Source organism: Gracilinanus agilis, chromosome 3, assembly GCF_016433145.1.
Source record: "Gracilinanus agilis isolate LMUSP501 chromosome 3, AgileGrace, whole genome shotgun sequence".
NCBI lineage: Eukaryota > Metazoa > Chordata > Mammalia > Didelphimorphia > Didelphidae > Gracilinanus > Gracilinanus agilis.
The window spans coordinates 336,526,106-336,550,209 of NC_058132.1; the positions used below are offsets into that span (position 1 = coordinate 336,526,106).

Genomic DNA, 24,104 nt, shown 5'->3' on the forward strand with positions numbered 1-24,104 from the left:
GTCTGGGTACAGGGGCCCAGCCTGCCAACCATTCCCCAGGGGGTGACTCAGAACTTTGTGTGTTTTTGGGGCCTGGCTCTCTGTCACTGCCGGAATAGCAGGGGTGGAGGTGGGGGGTGAGGGGAGATGGGAGGGCTGGGAGGCCACTCCCTCCTGGGAGGGCAGTTGTGGGATCACTCTGCTCCACCCTTCCGTCCTGCTTCTCCGGGCAGCTCCAGCTGCCTTTGCTGCTGCCTGGCAGCCTACGGCGTGGGCTTGAGGCTTTCCAGGGAGCCACCAACACTGGCCGGGACACAAAGCTTCTTGCTTTTAGCTCCTGGATCTTATCAGAAAGTGGGAGGTGAAGGGGACTGAGGCCAGAGCAGCCAGTGAGACCATTCTCTTTGTTTGTATGGGATTATCTAGGCGGCTGACTCTCTTTATCCACTTTGGTTGTTATATGTGTGTTTCTTTGCCTCATTCTCCATGGCTCCTTGTTAATGGCTTTTCTCTGTCCTTGGTACTGTCTGTTCCTGGGACTGTTCCTCTTGTCATTCAGTTTCTTTGGGAGGGAGGCAGGAAATGAGGGTGGGGTAGGTATTTCTCCCTTTGGGGTCTTTTTCTGGTGCCCTGCATTGTAGTCTGGGATGCTCAAAGCCTCAGGACCCAAATGTTCCTTCAAGATACAGTTTTTAATGGGTAAGGGATCTAGAAGAATTGCTGGCAAAGAGGTAGAGGAAGGGTGGAATAAGACAAAAAGGTGATTATCTTTCCAATTGAATCTCTCTGTGAGTAGATGGGCTATGGGAACAAGGGACCATTTGGGGATGGAGAAGACTTTGTTGGTTAAGGACTTAGGATGTAAAAGCAAAAACTTAGCATAAGAGTTGGGGAGGCGGGGGTAGCTAGGTGGCTTTGTGGATTGAGAGCCAGGCCTTGGGTAAGTCCTGGATTCAAATATGGCCTCAGATACTTCCTAGCTGGGTGCCCCTGGACAAGTCCCTTAACTCCCTTTGCCTAGTCCTTACTGCTCTTCTGCCTTGGAACAATACACAGTATTGATTCTAAGATGTAAGGTGAGGGTTAAAAAAATGTAGGAAGCAGTGGCTGTGAGGTCTTTAGAATGGCATGAACTTGAGTAACCTGTCTTGTGGAACATAGGGTGGTAACTCTGTCAGGATCCAATCTTGAGAGAGGAAAAGCAAAAAAGAAAGGATGAGGATGAGAGGAGAGGGGAAGGGAGAAAAAGAGAGAAAGAGGGAGAAGGGGAGAGAGAAAGAGGAAGAGGGGAAGAGAGAAAGAGAGGAGAGGGGGAGAGAGAGCACTTGTAAAGGATGAAACATTAGTGTAGTCAACCTGATTCAATTGGTAATGGAGAGATAAAGGGTTATACACAGTGTGTCATGGTCCATTCCTTTACTTAGCTGGGAGGAGAGTGGTCCTTGGGCTGTTGTCAGCCTCTGCCTCAGTTTCCCCTTATTTGAAGGCCGCCTCTGGGCCCATCTCTAGCCTAGGATTCTGAAGGGTATGGGATTGAGGTGGGGGTGGTGAGAGAGACTCTAGTTAGGTGGGAGGTGCTGGGCCATCTTCATACTCATTTAGGGACTCTGTCGGCTTCTCTGCAGTGGCACTGCTTGGCTGGTAGGGCTGACTCTCCAGTTGCCATGGAAACATGGATGGCTGAACCCCAGAGTCAGGCCTCCTCAGAGCAGGGCTGCCCCACTTAACAGGCCAGGGAGGAGGAGTAAGTGAGTGACTGGAAGGACAGGAGATAGTGGACTGAGGGAAGAGAATATGCTTATGGGGTCTTAAAGGAGTTTGATTCAATACTTCTTTATTCATCAGGATCCTCTGTTCCACTAACTGCTAGAGAACTATAGGTGGGTGAGCAACATGAATGAAAAGGCTTGAATTTATATCACCGTTTGAGGCTTAGAAAGAACTTTCAGTCTTTTCACTCTTTCATTTGGGAAGTCATTCCCTGAAGTCCCTTTAGGAAGTAATTCCCATAACGTGCACTGAAACTAGAACCCGCAGCCCCAGGGCCAGTAGGCAGGGTTTAGGTCAGAACCCTCAGCAGTGGAGCCTGGGAACCAGGATTCTTAGTGCCTGTTTCATGGTCTCTGTCACTTGGGCAAAAGCCTTAACTGGAGTCTTGCCTCCATCATTCTTGTCGTCATGTGGCCGGGGAGGAGAGGAGGAGCAAAGTGGTGTTGGGTGGGCAAACCACCTCTTCTGTGGACAGATCAGTGAAGGGTTGGCCTTTTTGGGCGTCCCATGGGACCATAGCTGAAATTATGGCCAGAAAAGGGAGGAAACCTGGCAGGCAGTTGTTGGAGTTGGGGTTGTCTGTTCCTGGGGAGGGAAGGAGGAAAGAGACAAATAAAGACCAGAAATAAAGAAAAGGAAGTATTGAGAGTTTGATGAGCCAGGGCCAGGCCTTTGGGGCTAGCAGAGGTCAGGGAAGGGTGGGGAGAATGGGACACAAATGAAACAAGGAGGAGCCTAAGTGACCTGGACAAGTGGAACAGCACTAATGTTTTAACCCAGGAAGGAGTCTAACATCTCTCTCATCTCCTCAGCCTCCAAAAAAACCCACAAGGTTTTTTTTTTGTTGTTTTTTTGCTTTTGGCTTCCTTCCATTTCTCACATGTGTTAATGAATAACTCTTAGGTGGTGTAGACGACAGGGTCAAACTTCCAGGTGACTCATTGGCCTAGGATAGAGACAGGAGGAGAAATGGGCCCCAGGAGTGGGGGTGGGGAGGAATGAGAGGACTCAGTCCCAGGGGGCTGGCAAAGGATGGATTGGGGTGGGGGGGTTGGCATGGGAAAAGACAGAGGAAAGTCTGTGGGCTTCTCAGAAACATTCCTGCCTCACCCTTGGTTTTCATGTGGCAATCCTCTGGCTCTGGAGCACTATGGGGTGGTCTCTCCCCTGCCTGTGGGAAGCTTTTTATTTTAGGATGGGGGGTGTCACCCTCTCCCTTTGTCCTTTCTTGTTCTCCCACCCTGAGGACTGGAGTGTTAATCATAGGGTGGTGATGTCTAGGGATTCAAGATGAGACTGTGGGAGGAGTGGTGGAGAAAAAGCTAACTTGTTTCTTGTAAGGCATCTAGTGTGACAGAGTCCAGCCTTTGGACTTGGAACTTGTGGGCTGCAATCTTATTGCGTACAATCCAGTGTGACCTTGGGCAAGTCACTTGACCTGAGTCTCAGTTTTTTCATCTTTAAAATGGGCAAGAGGGTAGGTAATACCTACCCTACTTACTTCCTAAGGGCATTGAATATCAAGTGAAAAAAAAAAGAATTCAGACATTAAAAAATATATATATACATATATATATATAACGAATGTTAAGTTCTGTCTACTCTAGTACTATTTGGGCTAATCCTGGAGTGCTGCCTGTGGGCTATAATAGGGTTTCTGGACTTGATTTTGTTCTTTAAGGAATAGGTTCTTCATGGGAACATTCCTTTTACAGATATTTAGAGTCAGAAGACCTGGCTTTACATCCTAGCACCAATACTTGTTGTCTGTGTGTCCTTGGACAAATTACTGTTTTGGGACGCAGTTACTTGTAAAGTTGAGGATGGGGGCATGCTGTCGAACTAGATGATTTAAGGCCTTTTTTAGCTGGTCTCAGATACTTCCTAGCCTAATAAATGCTTGGGTCCACCTGCCCCCTTTGGCCTCCCCCCCATTACACTACATCAGATTAATTTCCCATCCAACAGAGGAATTCCTTAAACAAGGAGGTATAACATCCCTGGAAATGCCACTTCACCACATTTGCCTAGCTCTTGCCTTTTTGTCTTAAGAGTTGTTATTTGGACAGGAAGTAAGGACTTAAAGGAGTGAGGGGAATCTCTGGGGAGTTAGGTGATTTTCCCAGAGTAATGCATGTCTTGGCATTACTCATATCAATCACTGCAGGACCCCAGGTTGGAAAGTCAGAGTGAGAACTTCCAAGTCCTTGCTTTCTTCTCCAAATTTAAATAAATAAACCCTGGCCTTCCTTCGGGCATCCAACTTTAATAGTTCTGTTTAGAGAAATCTTTAGGTGATAGTTTAGTTAGATAAATAGTGTAGTAGAAGACAGGGCCTGCAGCCAGGAAGGTCTAAGTTCAAATCTAGCCTCAGGCCAGATTACTAATAGTACAACCTGGGCAAATCACTTAGATACTGCCTCAGCTCCTTAAGTTTAAAATAGGGGTAATAATAGCACCTGCCTTCTAGAGTCATGAGTTCACATGAGATCGAATTTGTAAAGCATTTAGCACAGTGTTTGGTACATGTTTTTTTCAGTTGTGTCTGACTCTGTGACCCCATTTGGGATTTTCTTGGCAGAGATACTGGAATAGTTTGCCATTTCTTTTCCAGTTTATTTTACAATTGAGAAAACTGAGGCAGAGTGAAGTGACTTGCCCAGGGTCACACAACTAGTGAATGTCTGATGCCAGATTTGAACGCAAGAAAATGAGTCTCCCTGACTACAGGTCAGGGGCTCTATCCTCTGCACCGCCTAGTTGCATTAATAGAATAGCCTCAACAGAAGAGAGGTAATAGTTTTGCTAAAAATTTGCTATAGACTGACTTTTCTAATCTGGAATACTGTTATCAGATCTTTGCACTATATTTTTAATTTATCAGTTGGGTGATCGGGATAGCAGGGGGAGAGGGTGAAGTTTGAGCAGTGATGTCGTATGATGATTGAATGAAGCCCTCGGGATGTTGGGCTGGGTGAGGAGCAGACTTGGGCTTGTGGGCACCATGGCTGGCTGAAGGTAGTCATGGGGAAAGCAGGCAGTTTGATTTGTTCTCTTTGGTCCCCTCAGAGTAGATGTAGAGCATAGTTTGATAATCCAGGAAATTGGCTTTTGCCTCAATATACAGAGCTTTCTAGAAACCAGACTGGTCCACCAAAAGTGGAATGGTAATGAACTCTCTATCCTTGGAAGTATTCAAACAGAGCCTAGATGGCTATTTATCAGGGCTTCCTCTGTTGGATGAGAAATTATTCTAATATAATGGAATGGGGGAGGAACCCAAGCATTTATTAAATACCTTGTAGATACAGTTAGCAAAATGGCACACTGAGTTCTAATATAGCATCAGACCCAACTGCATGACCCTGGACAAGCCACTTCATTCTGTTTGCCTCCGTTTCCTTAGCTATAAAATAAACTGGAGAAGGAAATGACAATCTATTCTGGTATCTTTGCCAAGAAAACTCCAAATGGGTTCACAGAGTCAGGCGTGACTGAAATGACTGAACAGCAACATTCACTTTACATTTGCTAATTGCTTTACAAATGTGATCTCATTTGATCCTCACCACAACCCTGGAAGGTAGGTGCTATTATCCCCATTTTACAGCTGAGGAAACTGAGGCAAATAGAGGTGAAGTGACTTGCCCAGAGTCGCACGGCAAGTAAATTGTCTGAGGCTAGATTACTACTTAGGTCTTCCTAACTCCAGGCACGCTCTATCTACTGAGTTGCCAAGCAGGAAGAATCCTGGATTTGAAATCAAAAGAGATAGGTTTAAATCCCAGCCCTGCAGCTTAACCAGCTCTGTGATCTCTGGCAAGTCAAGTTGAACTTTACCAGGTCTGAATATACCTAAAATAAGGTCATTGGATTACATTCTATCTAAGTGTCTTCTGGCTTTTCTGTCAAGTGTCCTGTGACCTGTAAGATCTTATCAGACTTTGAGATTATGTCAGTCTGATTCCTGAACTTTCTACTTTGCCCATCCTCTCCAGAGCTGCTAGGGAGGAAATCTCCTGGCGCTGGTTTGAATTTGACAGGGGATGGGGGAGTGGGAGTAGCACCTAGGAGGAAAGCCAGAGGAATCTTTTTTTTAAGCAAGTTATTCTTCTCTCACTCCAGCTCAAATTAGAATTAAAAAAAAATCTCCAGCAGCTTTTTCATATCCCAGGGGTACTGAATAAAATTGGGTGGTCAAAGTAGGCCACACCTGTCCAGAGAAAAGGAGAGAGAGTGTATGTTAGAGTTAGAATTTGTGTAGGGGGTAGTATGTGTCTTGGCTTTCCTTCTGAGCCTGTGGCTGGAGGGAGAAAGGGTGGTGAGTTGGTCAGTGGTCCCATTTCAGTGCCTGACCCTGCCATATACCTTTGGGTCTGACAAACTAGGCAGAACCGAGCATGAGCATAGCCAGAACCGTCCAGTTGTCCCTTGGTTTTTAACCATCTCCCTTTGGGCTTGACAGGGCGGAGAATTACTGGTGGCGTGGGCAGAATACTAGGACGCTGTGCGTGGGGCCCTTCCCGAGAAACGCCGTGACCTCCGTGGCAGGGCTGTCAGCCCACGACATCAGCCAGCCCCTCCAGAACAGCTTCATCCATACTGGCCATGGCGACAGTGACCCCCGACACTGCTGGGGATTCCCAGACAAGATCGATGAGTAAGTATCAGCCTGGAGGTGCAACTGGCCCCTCACTGGGGAAGGGGCATGGATTGTGACTCACCTGCACTTTACAGGTAGTTGTATACTTCATTGTCTAGTTCCTTTTTGGTGATTAGGTCAGTTAAAGACCAGCTCCCTTATATATCCCTCCTCTAGGTTTTCTGTTTTATCCTCTTTCTGAATATCTCTGTCTCTTCCCCTCCTCTCCTCCCCCCATATCTTCATTGTTTTTCCCTCCAGTTCTTGACCCTGGGTCCCCTTCGCACAGCCCCTTACTCATCTCTCTCTTCTCCTTTCCTCATCCAGTTTTCATTGCTCACAAGGAATATGGGAAGCCCTCCATTAAGCTCAAGAGAAGGAGGTCACATTAAGGATTTGGGGTGGTGGGGTGGAAGGTGAAGAGAGTGGCCATACAGCCTGTGTAGTCATGGGGGAAGGACGGGATAACTCAGAGAGTCTGCCCACCTTTGCCCCTTTCTTTCCAGAGTTTTTCTCATTCTGCTTTCCTTAGTACTGCATTTCATTTCATTTTTTTTAACCCCTTACTTTCTGTCTTAGTAACAACCCTAAGACAGAGGGGCAAGCAAGGGCTAGGTAAACACAAATAAGTGACTTACCCAGGGTCACACAAGTAGAAGGGTCTGGATTTGAATCCAGTTCCTCCTGACTCTGTTCCTGGTATTCTCTCCACTGTGCCCCTTATCATTTCCTTTTGATACTAATCAGTTCCAGACAATAGAAACCCTGCACAGTCAGCCTCTTGTACTCAGGCTCTGGGGGAGAACAGACTTGTGGAGTACTAGAGGACCCCAGGTTTGTACAAGGACCTCTGTCAATCTGGAGAGAGGGCCAGAGTCAGTAAGAGAAGATAGACGTTGATTAACCACATCCTGGATGGCCTGTCAGAACCATCAAAAATGTTCATGATCTGGGTTGTCTCTCAGTGTCCTCTGACTCCTTCATGGGTCATCCACCCCCTCCTTTCACATATGAGAACTGGAAGAGAAATTAAGTGACTGGCCAAGGTTCACACAGGGAGGAAGCAGCAGAGCTGGGATTTCAACCCAGATCCTCTGAATCTAGATCCAGCTATCTTTCCATGGTACTGTTCTGGCTTCAGGATCTAAGGATGCTGTGTTTCTGGGTCCTTTCTGAGAGCCCACCTCTACGAGGTGCACCCTGTTCTCTGTGGAATATGGGACACAGGGTAGCAAGGACTGGAAGAGTTCTGCAAAGAGGGGGCACAGCGCTCTGCTTCATTGTTGCCCTCTGCCCTATGCCTCATGTGGTGTGGCATGACAGGGTGGACCCAGCCCCATTCCTTAGGGCATTAATCAGCCTTAGTGACTAAGGCCCAGATACTGACAGGCGGAGATTGAGGCCCCCTGCCTCCTTGTTCCAGCTCCTATCTCTTAGCCATGGAATCTTAGCTTGTCAGAAAAGGAAGAGCGAGACCCTAGAAATAGTCTAGTCTGGGGACAGCTAGGTGGCTCAGTGATAAGAGAGCCAGACTTAGAGATGAGAGGTCTTAGGTTCAAATTTGGCCTCAGACACTTCCTACCTGTGTGATCCTGCCTTCGAGCCAATGCATAGTATTGATTTTAAGATGGAAGGGTAGGTTTTGTTTTTTTTTGTTTGTTTGTTTGTTTTTTAAGCCTAGTATATACCCCCTCTTACAGCTGGGGAGGCTGAGGCCTAAAGAGGAAAGGAAAGTAGCTCATCAGAGATCACATTGTTGGTGATGGAACCAGTGTTAGAACCCATGTCCCTCTTTCCTTTATGGTAACATTTCTTAACCTGGGTCCATGAACTTGGATTTTTATTTGTTTGTTTTTAGCATTTTGATGAACCATATTTCAATAGAATTGGTTTCCCTTGTAATCCTACATATTTTATTTTATGTATTTTAAAACATGATTCATTGACTGATTGACCAGATTGCTAGAGGTGCCCTACACATAAAAAAGATTAAGAACCTCTGTTTTCCCGGGACTGGGAGAAATACATCCCGCTTCTTCCCCAGGTCCCTTTTAGTCTGCATGCTTTGCTGTTGCTGCTGCTGCCTCCTTGGATCCTTCCCTCATGTTTCTGTTCTTACCCCTCTCCCATCAGGGGAAGAACGAGGAGCAAAGCTTCCCCTGGTCTGCCTCTGCTCACAAGCACGCTGCTCTGGTTTTCTCTACAGATTATATCTGGGAAACCCGATGGATCCTCCCGACCTGCTAGCAGTGGAGCTGAGCACCTCCCGCCCCACGCAGCTTCTAGGAAGGGTCAAAAGTAAGAGTCCTCTCCTCCCCAGGATGCCCCCTCCCCATTCCATCCCCCGGGGCTTTGGATAGGAAGGAGTGGGCAGCCTCTTCCTAAGGACGCCTCCATGCTGGTCGCCTTGGCTCAGGGCTGGGGTGAAAGCAGCAGGTGGGTCAGCTTTGGCCCTGATCCTCCCAACTACAAGTGGGGCACCTGGTGTTGGCTCTTCTTGTATCCGCCAGTGGTGGGCATCATTTGGACATGGCCCTGGATTATCCCTGTACTTGCTGCCAGCCCCTCCCCCATGCTCTGTGCCCCTCCTCCCCTCACTGGCTTAGCACAAGGGCTTCATTCCCTGGCTCTTCATGATGCCTTCTAATCCTGCACCGTCCTACCTAAGGCTCCCTCTCAGGCACCAGCCTCCCGCTCACCTACCTCCGGGAGCTACACTGCCCTTCACCTCTCCAGATGCATGTTAACCAATCTCATTTCCTGCTCACCTTTTCCCATCTCCTCTCTCCGTCTCTCCCCTTCCCACCCCCATTTCTTCCCCTTCCCTTCTTTTCTTCTCTTTCCCCATCTCTGCCCCCTTTCTGCCCTCTCTCCCATCCCCTTTCTTCTTCTCTTCCTTCCCTCCTCCATCTCTCTTTTCCCTTCTCTCCTGCTTGTTGGTCCCTCTCTGTTCTCTTTTTCCTTTTTCTCTCCCTGTCTCTTCTTTCTCCTCTCCCTCACCTTCCTCATCTCTCCTCCTTCTTTTCTACCCTTTCTGTGTCCCTTCCTTTCCCCATCTCCCCTCTTTCTCTTCCTCTCTTTCCCCCTCTCTTTTCCTGTGTGTCTTCCCTCTTGACTCTTCTCCTTTCTCCCCTCCTCTCTCTCTCCTATCTTTTCTGCCTCCTCTTTTCTCTCTCTCCTCTCCTCTCTTCATTCTTCTTTCTTTCCAATCTCTGTCTTCTTTTTTTCACCCTCCTCCCTTATGTCTCCCATCTCCTGCCTCTGCCCTGTCCCCATGGCCTCTCTTCCAGGGGAGCCTCCGCCTCGCCCGCCTCAGCCCGCCATCTTCACTCAGAGTAAGTGGGGCCGTTCTCATCCTCGATGCCCTGGGCCTTGCCCCTGTCCCCTCTGTTCTCTCATAACTCCTCTCCTTCTTGAAGGTACACAGCAGGGGCTGACATGGGGGAAGGGGGAGGAGGGAGTGTGCTGTGAGCTTCCCATTACCATCCCCCGGCATGACTTGGCCTCTCTTTGGTGCTTGGCATCCTTCTCTCTGAGAATCTCATCTCCTGTCCCCCCCAAACCTCAGACTGAGGTGCCAAAGACTCATAGTCTGTTCTCATGAACAAAGCTCCACCAGAGAGTAGGGATGCTGTTTCCTTTTGCTGCCGTTTCCCCTGGGAGCCCCCGCCATGCTCATTCTCCCTCCCCACCTTGCACTAACTTGCGTGTGGTGTGTGGGTGGGTCAGGAGATGGGGATGATGGGAAATGGAAGTGGTCTTAGAGGGCCTGCTGGCCATAGCTTTGGAGAGAGATCCACTCTTGGCAGAGAAAACCTCAAGGGGGGGTGTGGGGTTGAGAATTCTGTCAGAAGTAGGTGATGGTGGGCTGGAGACCCTGGCTCTGTTAGGTCCTTGCTGGATCTGCCCATCCTTGCTTGGATGCAGGTGAGGGGCCTGGCTTGGGTGGGTGGGCGTGGGTTAGATTCTGCCCCGCTGGGTAGAGGGAGGCTGCTTGGGTTTTCCTCTCCCTACCCCAAGAAATGTCAGAGCTGAATCCTGACATCCCCTTCCCGGGGGACCCTCCTTCCCCTGTGTCCCACAGAGCCTACTTACGACCCAGTCAGCGACGATCAGGACCCACTGTCCACTGACCTCAAGCGTCTCTGTCTTCGGAAGCCGGGCCTCCCCAGGGGCCTGTGGCTGGTGAAGCCCTCCGCCCGAGTGCCAGGCACCAAGACAGGCCGGGGCGGGGGTGAAGTGTCCCTCATCGACTTTGGTGACGAACTCACAGCGCCTTCCCTGTCTAGCCTGTGCCCGAAGCCCAGCGCCCCCTCTCTTGCCCAGTTGGCCATGGATGCCTGCTCACTGCTAGACAAAACACCCCCGCAGAGCCCCACCCGGGCACTTCCTAGGCCCTTGCACCCCACGCCTGTGGTAGACTGGGATACCCGCCCACTGCCCCCACCCCCAGCCTATGATGACGTGGCCCAGGATGAAGATGACTTCGAGGTGTGCTCAATCAACAGCACCCTGGTTGGGGCCAGAACCCCCGAGGGGCCTCCCCATGGAGAGACCAACTATGCCTTTGTGCCTGAGGCTGGGCGGCCCCCTCCACCCCTGGAAGACAATTTATTCCTCCCACCCCAAGGAGGGACCAAACCCCCTAACTCCTTACAGACTGCGGAGATCTTCCAGGCTCTCCAGCAGGAGTGCATGCGCCAGCTGCAGGTGCCATCCTCATCTCTGGCCTCCACTCCGAGCCCTGGCTTGGGTGGAGAAGACAAGCCCCAGGTGCCCCCCAGAGTGCCAATCCCACCTCGGCCCACACGACAGCGAAGTGAGTTAGGCTGCCGCTCAGGGGAACTGTCTCCAGCCTCAGGGGGTGAAGAGGAGCCTGGACGGTGGAGGGGGGCGGCCCCACCCCCTCAGATCCCCCCAAGGGAGCCCTTCTCCCCCCAGGGCTCCCGGACCCCCAGCCCCTTGGCACTGTCTGGCGGATCTCCCTTGCCCCCTCGGCTTTCCAGCTCCCCTGGGAAGGCCATGCCTACCACCCAGAGCTTTGGCTCTGACCCCAAATATGCCACACCCCAAGTGATCCAGGCCCCTGGCCCTCGGATAGGGCCTTGCATCCTGCCAATCGTCCGAGATGGCAAGAAGATCAGCAACACACATTATTACCTGCTTCCGGAGCGGCCCCCCTACCTGGAGAGATACCAGCGGTTCTTGCAGGAGGCGCAGAGCCCCGAGGAAGAGCCTCCCTCCATCCCCGTCCCTCTGCTGCTGCCGCCCCCCAGCACACCGGCCCCCGCTGCCCCCACCGCTACTGTGAGGCCCATGCCCCAGGCCACCCTTGACCCTAAGGCCAACTTCTCAGCCAACAATAGCAACACAGGTGCCCGCGCCCCATCCTTGAGGGCATCCGCCCGTCTGGTGAAGGGCTGCCCAGGGGATGGGCTGGAGGCTGGGCGGCCCACAGACAAGATACAGATGGTGAGTCCTGGGTGGGAGAGTGTCGGGGAGGGAGGAGGTCAGGGGAGCGGGGCCTTTCAGCAGGGGTTCTGAAAAGGGACACTTGGAGCAGGGGACCCTCAGAATTGGTGCCCAGCCCCACGAGCAGTCCTGACAGAGAGCGGTGGGGGTGTGCCCAGGTCCAGGCCATGGTGCATGGGGTGACCACAGAGGAGTGCCAGGCGGCCTTGCAGAACCACAACTGGAGCATTCCGAGGGCTGTTCAGTATCTGAAGGTACCATCCCTTGCCCCCTCCAGCTCCCAAGAGCCTTTGGAAGCTGGCTCTCCCACCACCCAACTCCTGAGCTCTCCTCCGCTCCTCTAACTTGTACGATGCCCCTCGTACCTTATCTGCTGCCCCTGGTGTGCCCCTGGCACACCTCAATGCCCTTTCTGCTCTTCCCCTCCTCACCCTCCCAACAGGTGGAACAGCTCTTTGGCCTGGGTCTGCGGCCAAGGCAGGAGTGCCATAAGGTGTTGGAGATGTTTGATTGGAACCTGGAGCAGGCTGGCTGCCACCTGCTAGATTCCTGTGGTCCCACCCACCATAAGTATGTGTTCCTCTCTTGGTCTGCCCCAGTTCTTCCTGCCTTCTCTGCCCAGCCCGATGGACCCCAGGGAGCAGGGCCCTTTAGGCACAGGGAGCCAGCGTTCCCCAAAGGCTAGCCGCGCCTTCCCCAGGTTCAGGGAAACCCCCAGGCGAGCGAGCGGTCCCCAAAGCTCAGAGCGTGAGGGCAAGTCTCAGCAGAAAGTCCTGGGAATGGGGGTTGTGGGTCAGGGGAGAGGAGGACCCCGAATAGAAGGCAGCTGCTCGGCGCTGATCTCTCCCAAGCATGCAACCCCTCTCTTCTTGCAGGCGCTGACGGCAGGTCTGGGGAGCCGGAGAGTCTGACTTAAGGGGGGGTCCTGTTAGTCTGCCTGAAGGATCGTTTGAGCCTGTCCTGCATGGCCAGGGCCAGGGAGGGGGTAGTTTCCCCCTGCCCCCGGGGGCCTGGGGAAACCTGCTGCTACCTTCTCTCCCATCACCCCACTTCTTCAGATAGGCAGAGAGGAACCAGAAGGAGCAGGAGCCTCGGATGGGGCCACCCTTTCACAGTGCTAGTTGTAGCCTTTCCCTCCATCCGCTTCTCCCACGGCCACTCCAGAGGGACGACCCAGAAGGAACATGGGGAAGGGGGTGAGGAGGTATTCAGTGCTGGCCTGAGAGAGGACAAGGGGCCGCCCCGGGCACAAGTGCCCCCTTTCCTCCTAGCCCTTTAAGTCTCCATCTGCTGCTTCCCTTCCCTTTAGGGACCAGATTATAGGGGAAACCCCCGAGCCCGTCTGCTTGTGTCTGTGGCATTTCCTCTTCCTACGCCTGTGGAAGGAAGGTGTCAGTGGGGGAAGGAGGGCAGGCATGAGAGCCAGATGCTTGCCCGCCTCGGTGGAGCTCTTTCTAGCCAGGGGACAGGCATGGCTGTCAGGGGAGAGAGAGCTCTCAGGATACAGACCCCCCGTGGATGGTCTTCCTGGGTTGAGGTAATGGGGGGCCCCACTGTCGCTCGAGGTCGAGAATTTCAGGATGTTGGAGGCAGGGAGGATGTAAGCCCAATTTCAGGGCGGGGACAGAGCCCCAGGATGTGCAGAAGGGAACAAATAGCCGGCAGCTAACTTGGAGACCAGCGCTCCATCGCCCCACTGCTCTTCTGTGTTTTCCCCACAACCTCTGTTGCCAAAGTTGCTGCTGTTGTCCTGCCTCCACACATCTGCTTCTTCCAGAGAAATAAAATTAGTTTCTATTTTACATTACTGAGGTGTCGGTGCGGTGTCTTTGCCTCCTAGGCAGCAGGGAGAACTTGGCACGAGCCCTCCATGCCAGCCACGCCCAGACCAGCCATCTTTATTCCTCCCATTTAGACTTTAAAAAAAAATTTTTTTCCCCTAATCTTTATCTTCCATCTTAAAATCAATTCTGTGTATTCCAAGGGCTAGGCAATTGGAGTTATGTGACCTGTTCAGGATCACACAGCTGGGACTTGAACCCAGGACCTCCCATCTCTAGGCTAATTTCTCAGTCCACTGAGCCAGCTGGCTGCCCCCTCCCTAGACTCTTGATGCTATGGGGCTCACCATGGAGAAAGTGTGAGACCAAGGGATCTCGTCCTGTGGCCCCAGCAGGGGAGGGGCCTGGAAGATGATGGTGGGCTGTTGTCTGGATGAAGGGACTTGGCCCAGACAAGGGAAGCCCCCCTGGGGCAAAGGTGTTGGGGGAGACATTGAGAAAGGATCTGGGAAGGCCAGCTACGAGAGAGCCCCGGCCCGAAGGACCTCCTACGGGAGAGGAGACCCGCGGGGCCCACAGAACAGTCCCGAGGGTAGCCTCGACTCCGTCTGATTGGGAAATTCAACAAAACGCAGACAATATTTCACATTGTGCAGCCCTCAGGGATGCCAGTGTCCGGTGTGGTGGCCCCCATTTACACTTGAGTGGGATGCTTCCGATGGGGATGAGCTCCGGGTGTTGGTGCTGCGAGACCTTTACCCTTAGGGAGCCCGCATTCGGGGCTTTCTCCCAGCCTGGGCGGGGAAAAGAAGGAAGACTCGGCCTCGGGTCTCTCAGCCCCACTCAGCTGGCTGTGTGACCTCGGGAAAAGTCACTCCACCTTTCCGGGTGTCGGTGCCCTCGGCTATAAAGTATGTAAAAATCCCTGCCCTTCCCTTGTTAGGACCGGGCTGCCATAGACTTAAGTCTGAGACGCTGCAAAAAATATTGGAATGCTTCCTTCCACGAATCTGGGGGCTCCCTGCGACAGGCACCGCCCGTCGAGGTAGGTTCTCGCCCTTGCTGCCCTTGCTGCCCTTGCTGCCCTTGCTGCCCTTGCTGCCCTCGTCCCCTCCACGGGCCTGCCCGACGCTGTTGGGGCTCTCCTCGAGGCTTTCGGCACGCCGCCCTCTTCATCCATGAGTGAATTCTTGGATTGTTCTCTGACGCCGCTTCCTGGACAATCTGCTCATTCACAGCCAGCGTGCGTCTCACCGGTGCCCTTTGGATGACTCACATCTTGGGTTCTGGGGAGGCTCTGGTACTCGGTGATTCACTGCTTTTCAGCATCCTTGGAAGAACGTGGGTGGCTAACAGATGGCTTTCAGAGAGCATCCCTGAATGCAAAAATGACTCCGACGTGAGGCGGCTGTGGAGGGGTGGCTGGGCTGGGCTGTGGGGGACCTTTCAGTCCCTAAAGCCCATGAAGATGAGTAACCTCTCATGATGTCATCAACCCCTTCCCCCAAATAGAGGGATTGGGATGGAGCCCTCATCATTATCTACTAAGCTCCGTGCCTGCCCCAGGAAGAACCAAAGACTTCATCTTCTCACTGTGTGGTGCTCGCCCAGAGGATAGAATGGAAAGCATTCTGGGTTCAAGAGTTAGGAGAGATCTGAATTCAAATCCTGCCTCAGCTGTTGACTAATTGTGTGGCCATACTGTTACTTGAACTACTCTAAGCCTTGGTTTCCTCGTCTGAGATCATTGGCGAACCTTCATATATAATATTAACGTTAGCTCTTATTCTGTGAATCCAGTGGTTTTCTCCAGACCCTCAGTCATTCTGACAGACCCGCATGCCCTCCACCTCCCTGATGACGTCGTAGAATTGCCTGTGGCACATGGAGAGCTTAAGTCATTTCCCCAGGCTCCTGCAGGTGGCATTTGAACCCAGGGCCTTTGGTACTACCCCCCCCCAATTCTCTTCACTACTTCATAAGGTAATGAAAACCCCAATGCTCTTTCTCCTCTTGTGGAAAAGCACCAGAAAACACAGACTCTTGGCCTGGAGTCTGATTGCAGAGGTAAGAGGGTAAAGGAAAAAAGAGGTATAGATTGCAGAGTGGGGAAGTCGGTTAACATAATGGCAGCTAAAGGAGACGGTCATTGGGGTTCGTGTCTGGGAGATCTCTGAACCCAGAGAGAAAGGCTTAGGGATGAAGGGAGGTGTGAGGCGGGTTTCCTGCAGTCACACAAACTGGGCTGATGACTAGGTGTCTCAAGTTGAAGTTTTGAGAACCTTGTATACATTTCCAGGAGGAATTGAAATCTCTAAAATCCTGACTTTGGATCAGCAAAGCCTGAGGTTCAGGGCTTGGTCTTTCTGGGTCCAAGGCACCAGGTAAAAATTATGGGCCTTGAATTTACCCTCACTTCTAAGAACTTCCTGAATTGTCCCTTTTCCTCAAGAAAATGCTCATGTGTGAACTGCAAAAAAACCAGGTCTCTTAGAACCCAATGAATGTAATTAAATCTACTGACAATCCCATTAATTCAATTTGGCTAGCTAAGTTCCTTGAGGTCAAGGACTGTTTTTGTGTTTTTATCCTCAGTGCCTGGTACCTAATTGCTTCTTTTTTTGAGGGGTGATGGTGGGTGGAGAGGTTCTTTTTATGTGTGTGATCATTCATTTTTAGCATTCATTTAAAAATTATTTTGAATTCTCTTCATCTCCACCTCTACCTACTGAGAAGGCAAGCAATGCAACATCAGTTATACCTATGAAATCATGCAAAATTTTATTTCCATACTAGCCATGTTGCAAAAAAGAAATCCAAGAAACATAAGGTGAAAAAATATATAACTCAATCTGCATCAGAATTCATCAGTTCTCGTTGGAGGAGGGTAACATTTTTTCATCATGAGCCCTTTTGGAATTGTCTTAGACCAGTGATTGCTAGTCTTCACAGATGATCATCATACAGTATTGCTGTTACAATGTATAGAGTTCTGGTTCTGCTCACTTCATTTTGCATTAGTTCATTTAAGTCTTCCAAGGTTTTTCTGAAACCTTCTTTCATATAATTTTTTTTAAACACTTACCTTCCGTCTTGGAATTAACAAGATTCTAAGTATATAATTCTGGGTATTGGTTCTAAGGCAGAAGAGTTGGTAAGGGCTAGGCAGTGGGAGTGAAGTGACTTTCCCAGGGTCACATAGCTAGGAAGTGTCTGAGGCCAGATTTGAACTCAGGACCCCCCATCTCTGGGCCTGGCTCTCAATTCCCTGAGCCACCCAGCTGCCCCCTTGCTTGTCATTTCTTGTAGTACAATAGTATTCTATCAGAATCATATGCTGCAGTTTATTGAGCCATTCCCCAATTGATGTAATCAAAACATCCCCTTAATTTCCCATTCTCTGGCACCACAAAAAGAGTTGTTAAAATATTTTTGTACAAATAGGTTCTTTTGCTTTTCCTTTTATCTCTTTGAGATATAAGCCTAGTAGAGAGTGGTATCGCTAGATCAAAGGGCATGCACAATTTTATAGCCCATTGGACATAATTCTGAATTGCCCTCCAGAATGGTTCGATCAGTTCACAACTCCACCAATAATGTATTGGTGTCCTAGTTTCCCCACATCCCCTCCAACATTTGTCATTTTCTTTTTCTGTCATATTTGCCAATCTGATAGGTATGATATGGTACCTTGGAATTATTTTAATTTGCATTTCTCATAATAGTTTTTTTAACCCTACAGCCTTTTGTCCTATAAATAATACTAAGTTTTTGATTCTAAAGCAGAAGAGGGTCAGGCAATTGGAGTTAAGTGACTTGCCAAGATCACAACGCTAGGCAGTATTTGAGGTCAGATTTGAACCCAGCTCCTTCCAACTCCAAGCCTGGTACTCTATGTACTGTGCTACCTAGCTGCCTCTCAAAATAATTTCTTAATAAAATGCTTGTTTGGAGTGATCTGGATTTCTAATATTCTGAACAATTGACCTCAGAAATTATTGAAAGTTCTGAAAATCTCAATATCTCCATAAATAGTCACTGATTGAACCAATCTATTTGTTCAACAAACACTGAATAGTTCCTACTGTGGGTAATGGGTTTTAAAAATTTTTTATTGTAATGCAAAACATTCCCATATTGGTTACTGAAAGAGCAAACTCATACAAAACCCCCAATAAAACCAAAGATACACTTATGTGAAAGATGATTCCAATAGTTCTTTCTCTGGAGATGGATAGCATTCCCCATCATAGGTTTTTCAGGATTGTTCAAGATCATTGCACACAATGTATTGTTAGACACTACCCTCAAGGGATGGCCTAGGTCTATGGAGCTGATTCCAAAGATTGGAGAGGTGATAAAGCTCTTCTGCCCATTCCCTAACAGCAGCAAATATTTTCTTTTTCCTTGTCAAAAAAATTTTTTAATGTCTGTATTTTTTAACATCATCTTCACATCCAAATATTTCTTACCTTTCTCGTTATATAAAGAGAGAGGGAGAGGGAGGGGGGGGGAAGGCCATTCAATCAAATTAATTAACAAAAGAGATGAGTCTGATAGCATTCCATAATCTTAGCTTCCCATCTTTGCAAAAAATTGAGAAAGGTGAATATTTTCATCTCTCTTTTGGGGCAGTTTGGCTATTTTAATTATGTGCATTTTTTTGTTTTGTTGTTTGTTCCATTTGCATCGTTGTAGTCATTGGTTCTGATTTCTTCACTCTGCATCAGTTCATGTGAGTCTTCTCATGCTTCTCTGCATAGATGCATCTTAAAGGGTAGTTATATGGTAAATATGGCTTCTATGCCATTAAAATATAAAAGCTAAACCCAATGCCCTGCCATCATATGTTCTAGTGGATTTTATTGAAGGACATATTACAGGTGAGTGGATCTCAGATGGATAGCAAGCAAAGAGAACAAAACCAACCAGGACCCCTATGTGGGTGCTTCCAGATAGGGCATGCATGCTTTTCTGAGCTTGGGCAGAATTCCTGGACCACCACATTTTGACAAGCACCAACACCTCTCTTAGGGCCACAGGAAACGTTTTGGGCAGCAATGACATTTGAGGCTGGATTGCTCTTTGCTTTTGGATTGTCCTGAAGATTTAAAAGTGGCGACTGGCCAGTGGACCTAATAGCTGAACCTATGGACCATCTTGTATTACAGTTGGTCCTTGAGTAAACTTGGCCTTGACACTCACATTCAAGACCCTCAGAGCCTCTGATAGATATATGGGATAGATATATGGGACTGATATCTGAATAGATAATGGAATGGAATGGAAACAGCCAGTCTTCTGAACCCAGGAACCTTAGGAATAATAATGCTTCTAGCTCATCCTGGGAAGCAAACCCCAGGAGACTTGGGCTTGGCAGCTTCTCCTGGGGTTACAGCTACTAAAGACCCAAAATAGAAAGTTCTTGTCTCCAGAGTCCTTGGCACTGTCAAATGGTTCAACATCAGAACCTGATAACTTTATCAGTGGAAATGACATTAAAGGAAAGGCATTATCATCTACTTTGCTGCTGCTGGCAACAAAGGGACCTTAAAGACCAGGAGACCTTTCCCTCTAACTTGGAACGAAAACCTTGCATGTGTGTGTCTCTCCCACAGAATGTGAGCTCCTTGAAAGCAGGGGATTACTTTTCTCTTTGTATCCTCAGGACTCTGTATAGGAGCACTTAATACATGATTTTTTTATTTATAATTTTCATAATTAGCCGAAGGGTGAGACATAGATATCATTTCAGTGACCATGGAAGGTGGCTATTTTCTCTGATGAGGAAGTCTTAATAATTATCCTGAGAAAGACCTTGAAACATGTTCTTGTTATCTTAAAATGGGTGTTGGAGGAGGTAGGTAAGGGCTGGAAGCAAAGCTTTTTACAAAAGCTACAAAGAAAAATCTTATTCTATTTCTAGCATGTGAACAAAAAAGAGTAAGTAAATTAAAATAACTAACATTTATATAGTGTTTACTATGTACCAAGCACTTTGCAATTATTATTTCATTTGATCCTCACAACAACCCTGGGAGGTAGGTACCATTATTATCTCCATTTTATAGATGAAAAAACTAAGGCAAGTCAAGGCTAAGTTTCTTGCCCTAGGTCATGAAGATATCTGAATTAAAAATTGAACTCCTGTCCCTGAATCCAGGCCCAGGACTCTATCCACTTTACTATCTAATTCCCCTAAATAAATCATACTTTCCCTGTTGTTGTTCAGTAGTATCTACCTCTTTTTGACCCTACTTGGAATTTTGTCATTTCCTTTTCCAGATCATTTTTTTTAAGCAGACCAGAAAACTAAGGCAAACAGGGTTAAATGACTTGCCCAGAGTCAAACAGCTAGTAAGTGTCTTGATGCCAAATTTGAAGGCTCTAGAAGAATGAGCCTGCTGAATCTCCAGTCTGGCACTCTATCCACTGGGATACCTACCTATATACCTATATAAAGTATAATTATACTTTATATGTGCTTATTTTAGTTAGGAAAGGTGTCTCCCCAAATAAAGAATACACTAGAAGTTTTAGCATCATCCTCATCAAAATAAATTGTTGATAATGGTAACAAAAACAAAATTGATCTATCATTTAACCTAATGTCTACAGAGGTAGAGTTCCCACATCAGTAGCACCTTGGGTTGTTTAATGGGTCACAATAATCAAAATAAAACAACAGCCAACCCGGAAGGCCATTCAACCCAAGGGGTGTATAGTCAAATGGACAAAAAAGACACAAAACTGGGTAAATATGCCAGAATTCTCAAAGTACCTATAATTTCATCACTCAGGATGATTCTATTACTTCAGAATTCCATTTCCTCCTAGGGAAGTTGCCTAAGATACCCAGAAGCTGTGACTCATCCAGAGTCACCCAGCTAGTAAGTGTCAGAGGTAGGATTTGTAATCCAGGTCCTCCTGACTCCAGCATTCTAACCCCACTTCCTCTCATAACTTTAATCTACATTACAGCCAGGTGCTGATTAACATGAACAATGAATCCCCTTAAATGGTAACAGGTATTTGAATTCACACTATTCAAAGTTATAATTAAGTAAGATATAGTCATTGATTCTGGCTTAATGGGAATAGGCAGCCTGGGTTAGAATAATCCAACTGCTTCAAAAATATTATTTTCACTAATCCAGACCTAATTGTATTACGTGATAGAGTTGGAATCTGAGAGTGTCTCACCAATTGGGTTGGGGGAAAGAAATCAGGAGACTGCTTTGAGTTAGGTTTCAAAGCTATGAGTCAGTTTCACAATAAAAATATATCTCACAAAATATTTAGTCACCAAAGATGAAAAAAATACAGGTGAAAGAGATATGATTACTTATTAAATGGGTCCATACTAACACATATTATGTATATCTATAGTGTTTGCCTCTGTTCCTCTACAATCCCAATTATTATCATTCTATGAAAACTCTCCAGTGTCTCATCATGAATTCTTGAAATCCGTACTCATAGAGCACAAACTTCTGCAGGGTCTTTCATGCTGGAAAAGTGACTAGGTGATGAATTATTTGGCCACGGTGATCCCCAAAATGATCCTCTAGTTCCATGCAGCCCCTTCTGCTTCTGTAGTGATCATGGGAGAATGGAGGAAAAGGAGACAAAATGATAATAATAATCACAGTTTTTCGACCTTTTCTAAACATAAATTTAGATCTCTAAATGGGAGATCCCTCCTTGTTCTGTGAAATGAAACTGTAATCTTAACAGACAGCAAACAACTGGTTGCATGATGTGGGAGTTATTTCCAAATCAGCTCTCTGTGTGCAGTCAGACCCTCGGATTATTAGAGCAAAGCCCCAAATCCACACAAAATTAGTAGAAAGGATAAACGCCTAACCCGGCCTGTTTAAGAGTCTTTAAAAGGAAGTGATGATCACAAAAAGCTTGGTGGAGAACAAATCAGGCCAGACTTAGCCTTATTTCCTTTTTTTTTTGACAGGAATACCAAACTGGTGGAGCCAGAGAATGATCAGTTTCACCAGATTTTTTTTTAAAACCCTCACCTTTTGTTTTTGTATCAATTCTAAGATAGAAGAGCAGTAAGGGCTAGGATGCATGTGATTTGAACCCAGGACTTCCCATCTCCAGGTCTGGCTCTCAATCCACTGAGCCATCCAGCCACCCCTGCTGAACAAGTTTAATCCTTGGACCATCCACAAGAGAGTCTTTCAGATTCTTGATTCCCCTCCTTCTCTGACTCTTCTCCAGGCTGCGCTTATAGAAATAGGGGTGGCTAGATGTAGGAATCCATTTAGAAATGTACCTGGTACTTGAACCCAGGATGGAGTAACACTGTAGGAGTAAACAGTGGCTGAACCAGGATAAGTTCAAGTCAAGTTTTGACACACGCGATTCTTGGTCTGGAGTTCCTTTTTCAGCCACAATCCCCACCTCCACTCTTTTGAAAGAGGAGGGTCCCTTCAAGGTATCCCAGCCCACATGGAATAGGTTCCCAGTTCCAGCTGTCATGTCGCTGACATTTTGGGAGACTCTGGGGCAAAAGGGATTTTAAGGAGCAGCAGCTGTGGCTGCCCAGGCCCATTATGAGATTGCTAAATTCAGTCTCTGCGTATCCTTAAATAAAGTCTACAAAAGTAAACCAATTGTAAGCTCTGTCCAACAGACCACAGGAATCTTCTAAACCTGGTAAGAATGTACTAGGCACAGAATCAGGATTTAAAAAGACCTCACAGGTTTCAGTCAAATCAAATAGGGTGAATTTTTTAAAAACCCTTACCTTCTGACTTAGAATCAAAACTGAGTATTGGTTCTAAGACAGAAGAACAATAACGACTAGGAAACTGGTATTAAGTAACTTGCCCAGGGTCTTATTGACTTAAATACTTAAGTGACTTAAAAATTACTTTAAAAAATGACTTTTTAAAAAAAAGGTCCTATTCTAAATCTCATAATCAGAAATGCAAATCAAAACAACTCTGAGGTTCCACCTAACATCTAGGAGATTGGCTAATATGACAGCAAAGGAAAGTGATAAATGTTGGAGGAGATGTGGTAAAATTGGGACATTAATGCATTGCTGGTGGGGTTATGAATTGATCCAACCAAAGAGATAATAAGGAAAAAGACTTGTACAAAAGTATTTATATCCGTGCTCTTTGTGGTGGCAAAAAATTGGAAAATGAGGGGGTCCATCAATTGGGGAAAGGCTGAACAAATTGTGGTGAGGGAATACTATTGTGCTCAAAGGAATAATGAACTGGAGGAATTCCATGTGAACTGGAACGACCTCCAGGAATTGATGCAGAATGAAAGGAGCAGAACCAGGAGAACATTATACACAGAGACGGATACACTGTGGCACAATCTAACATAATGAATTTCTCTACTAACAGCAATGCAATGACGCAGGACAATTCTGAGGGACTTACAAGAAAGAAAACTATCCACATCCAGAGAAAGAACTGTGGGAGGAAAAACACAGAAGAAAAACAACTGCTTGATCACATGTTCTATGGGGATGATTGGGGATGTAGACTAAGCGATTACTCTATTGCAAATACTAATAATATGGAAATAGGTCTTGATCAATGACATGTAAAACCCAGTGGAATTGCTCGATGGCTGTGGGGGGGGGGGGAAGGAGAGGGAGAGAACATGATTCATGTAACCATGGATAAATATCCTTAATTAATTAATTAATTAAATGAACTTTAAAAAATTCCTGTTGACTCCAGGCCTGATACTCCATCCACTGTGCCACCTAGGATGAAATTTAATAGGGATAAATATAAAGTTTTACACAGTGATTCAAAAAATTAACTTTAAAAGTACAACATGAGTAGGTATAGCTAGCTAGGAGTTCACTTAAAAAAAGGACATAGACCACAGCATGGTATGATGGCCAAGAAGGTGAATATGGTCCTAGGCAGCATTAAGAAAGTTATGGAGGCCAGGAATAAGGAGGTGGTATCTCATTGTGCCCTACCCTCATCCAACTGGTTCCTCGTTTTAGAAAGGATAGTGATAAGCTAGAGAAGACCCAGAAGATGGCAGCCATGACAGTGAAAGGCCAAGAGGTCACCTTGAAAAGAATCAGCTAAAGAAAAGAGGGGTGTTTAGCCTGGAGAAGAGTCAGGAGGAGCAAGATAGCTGTATTCAAGAATCTGAAGGTCCGTCATACAGACCAGGATTAAACTAGAAGCAATGGGTCAACTCTGAAGAGTCAAATCTAGACTTAATGTGAGGAAAATCTTACTAACATAGAGCCACTCCAAAGAACAAAGGATTATCTCTGAAATAATAGGCTCTCCCTCACTTCAGATCTTCAAGCAAAGACTCAATGACCATTTGTTAAGTTTTTTGTTTTAAATTAAAAAATCCTTATCCTTTGGCTTAGTATCCATTCTAAGACAGAAGAGCAGCAAGACCTAGGCACTAGGGGTTAAGTGACTTGCCCAGGGTCACACAGC

At 47.4% G+C, this 24,104-nt stretch overlaps 1 protein-coding gene across 2 annotated transcripts in view; it reads left to right on the forward strand.

Moving 5' to 3' along the window:
* TNK2 (tyrosine kinase non receptor 2) overlaps positions 1 to 13,670 on the forward strand; it is a 45,989-nt gene extending 32,319 nt beyond the window's left edge. The window contains exons 10-15 of one of the 2 annotated variants that reach the window (XM_044670015.1): positions 6,215 to 6,409; positions 8,598 to 8,689; positions 9,682 to 9,726; positions 10,476 to 11,863; positions 12,022 to 12,117; positions 12,306 to 13,670. In XM_044670015.1, coding sequence (XP_044525950.1) covers positions 6,215 to 6,409; positions 8,598 to 8,689; positions 9,682 to 9,726; positions 10,476 to 11,863; positions 12,022 to 12,117; positions 12,306 to 12,548 — 2,059 coding nt within the window. In that variant the 3' untranslated portion in view covers positions 12,549 to 13,670. The remainder of the gene's footprint in view (positions 1 to 6,214; positions 6,410 to 8,597; positions 8,690 to 9,681; positions 9,727 to 10,475; positions 11,864 to 12,021; positions 12,118 to 12,305) is intronic. The other variant, XM_044670014.1, reaches the window with a different exon arrangement.
* Positions 13,671 to 24,104: the final 10,434 nt, after the last annotated feature.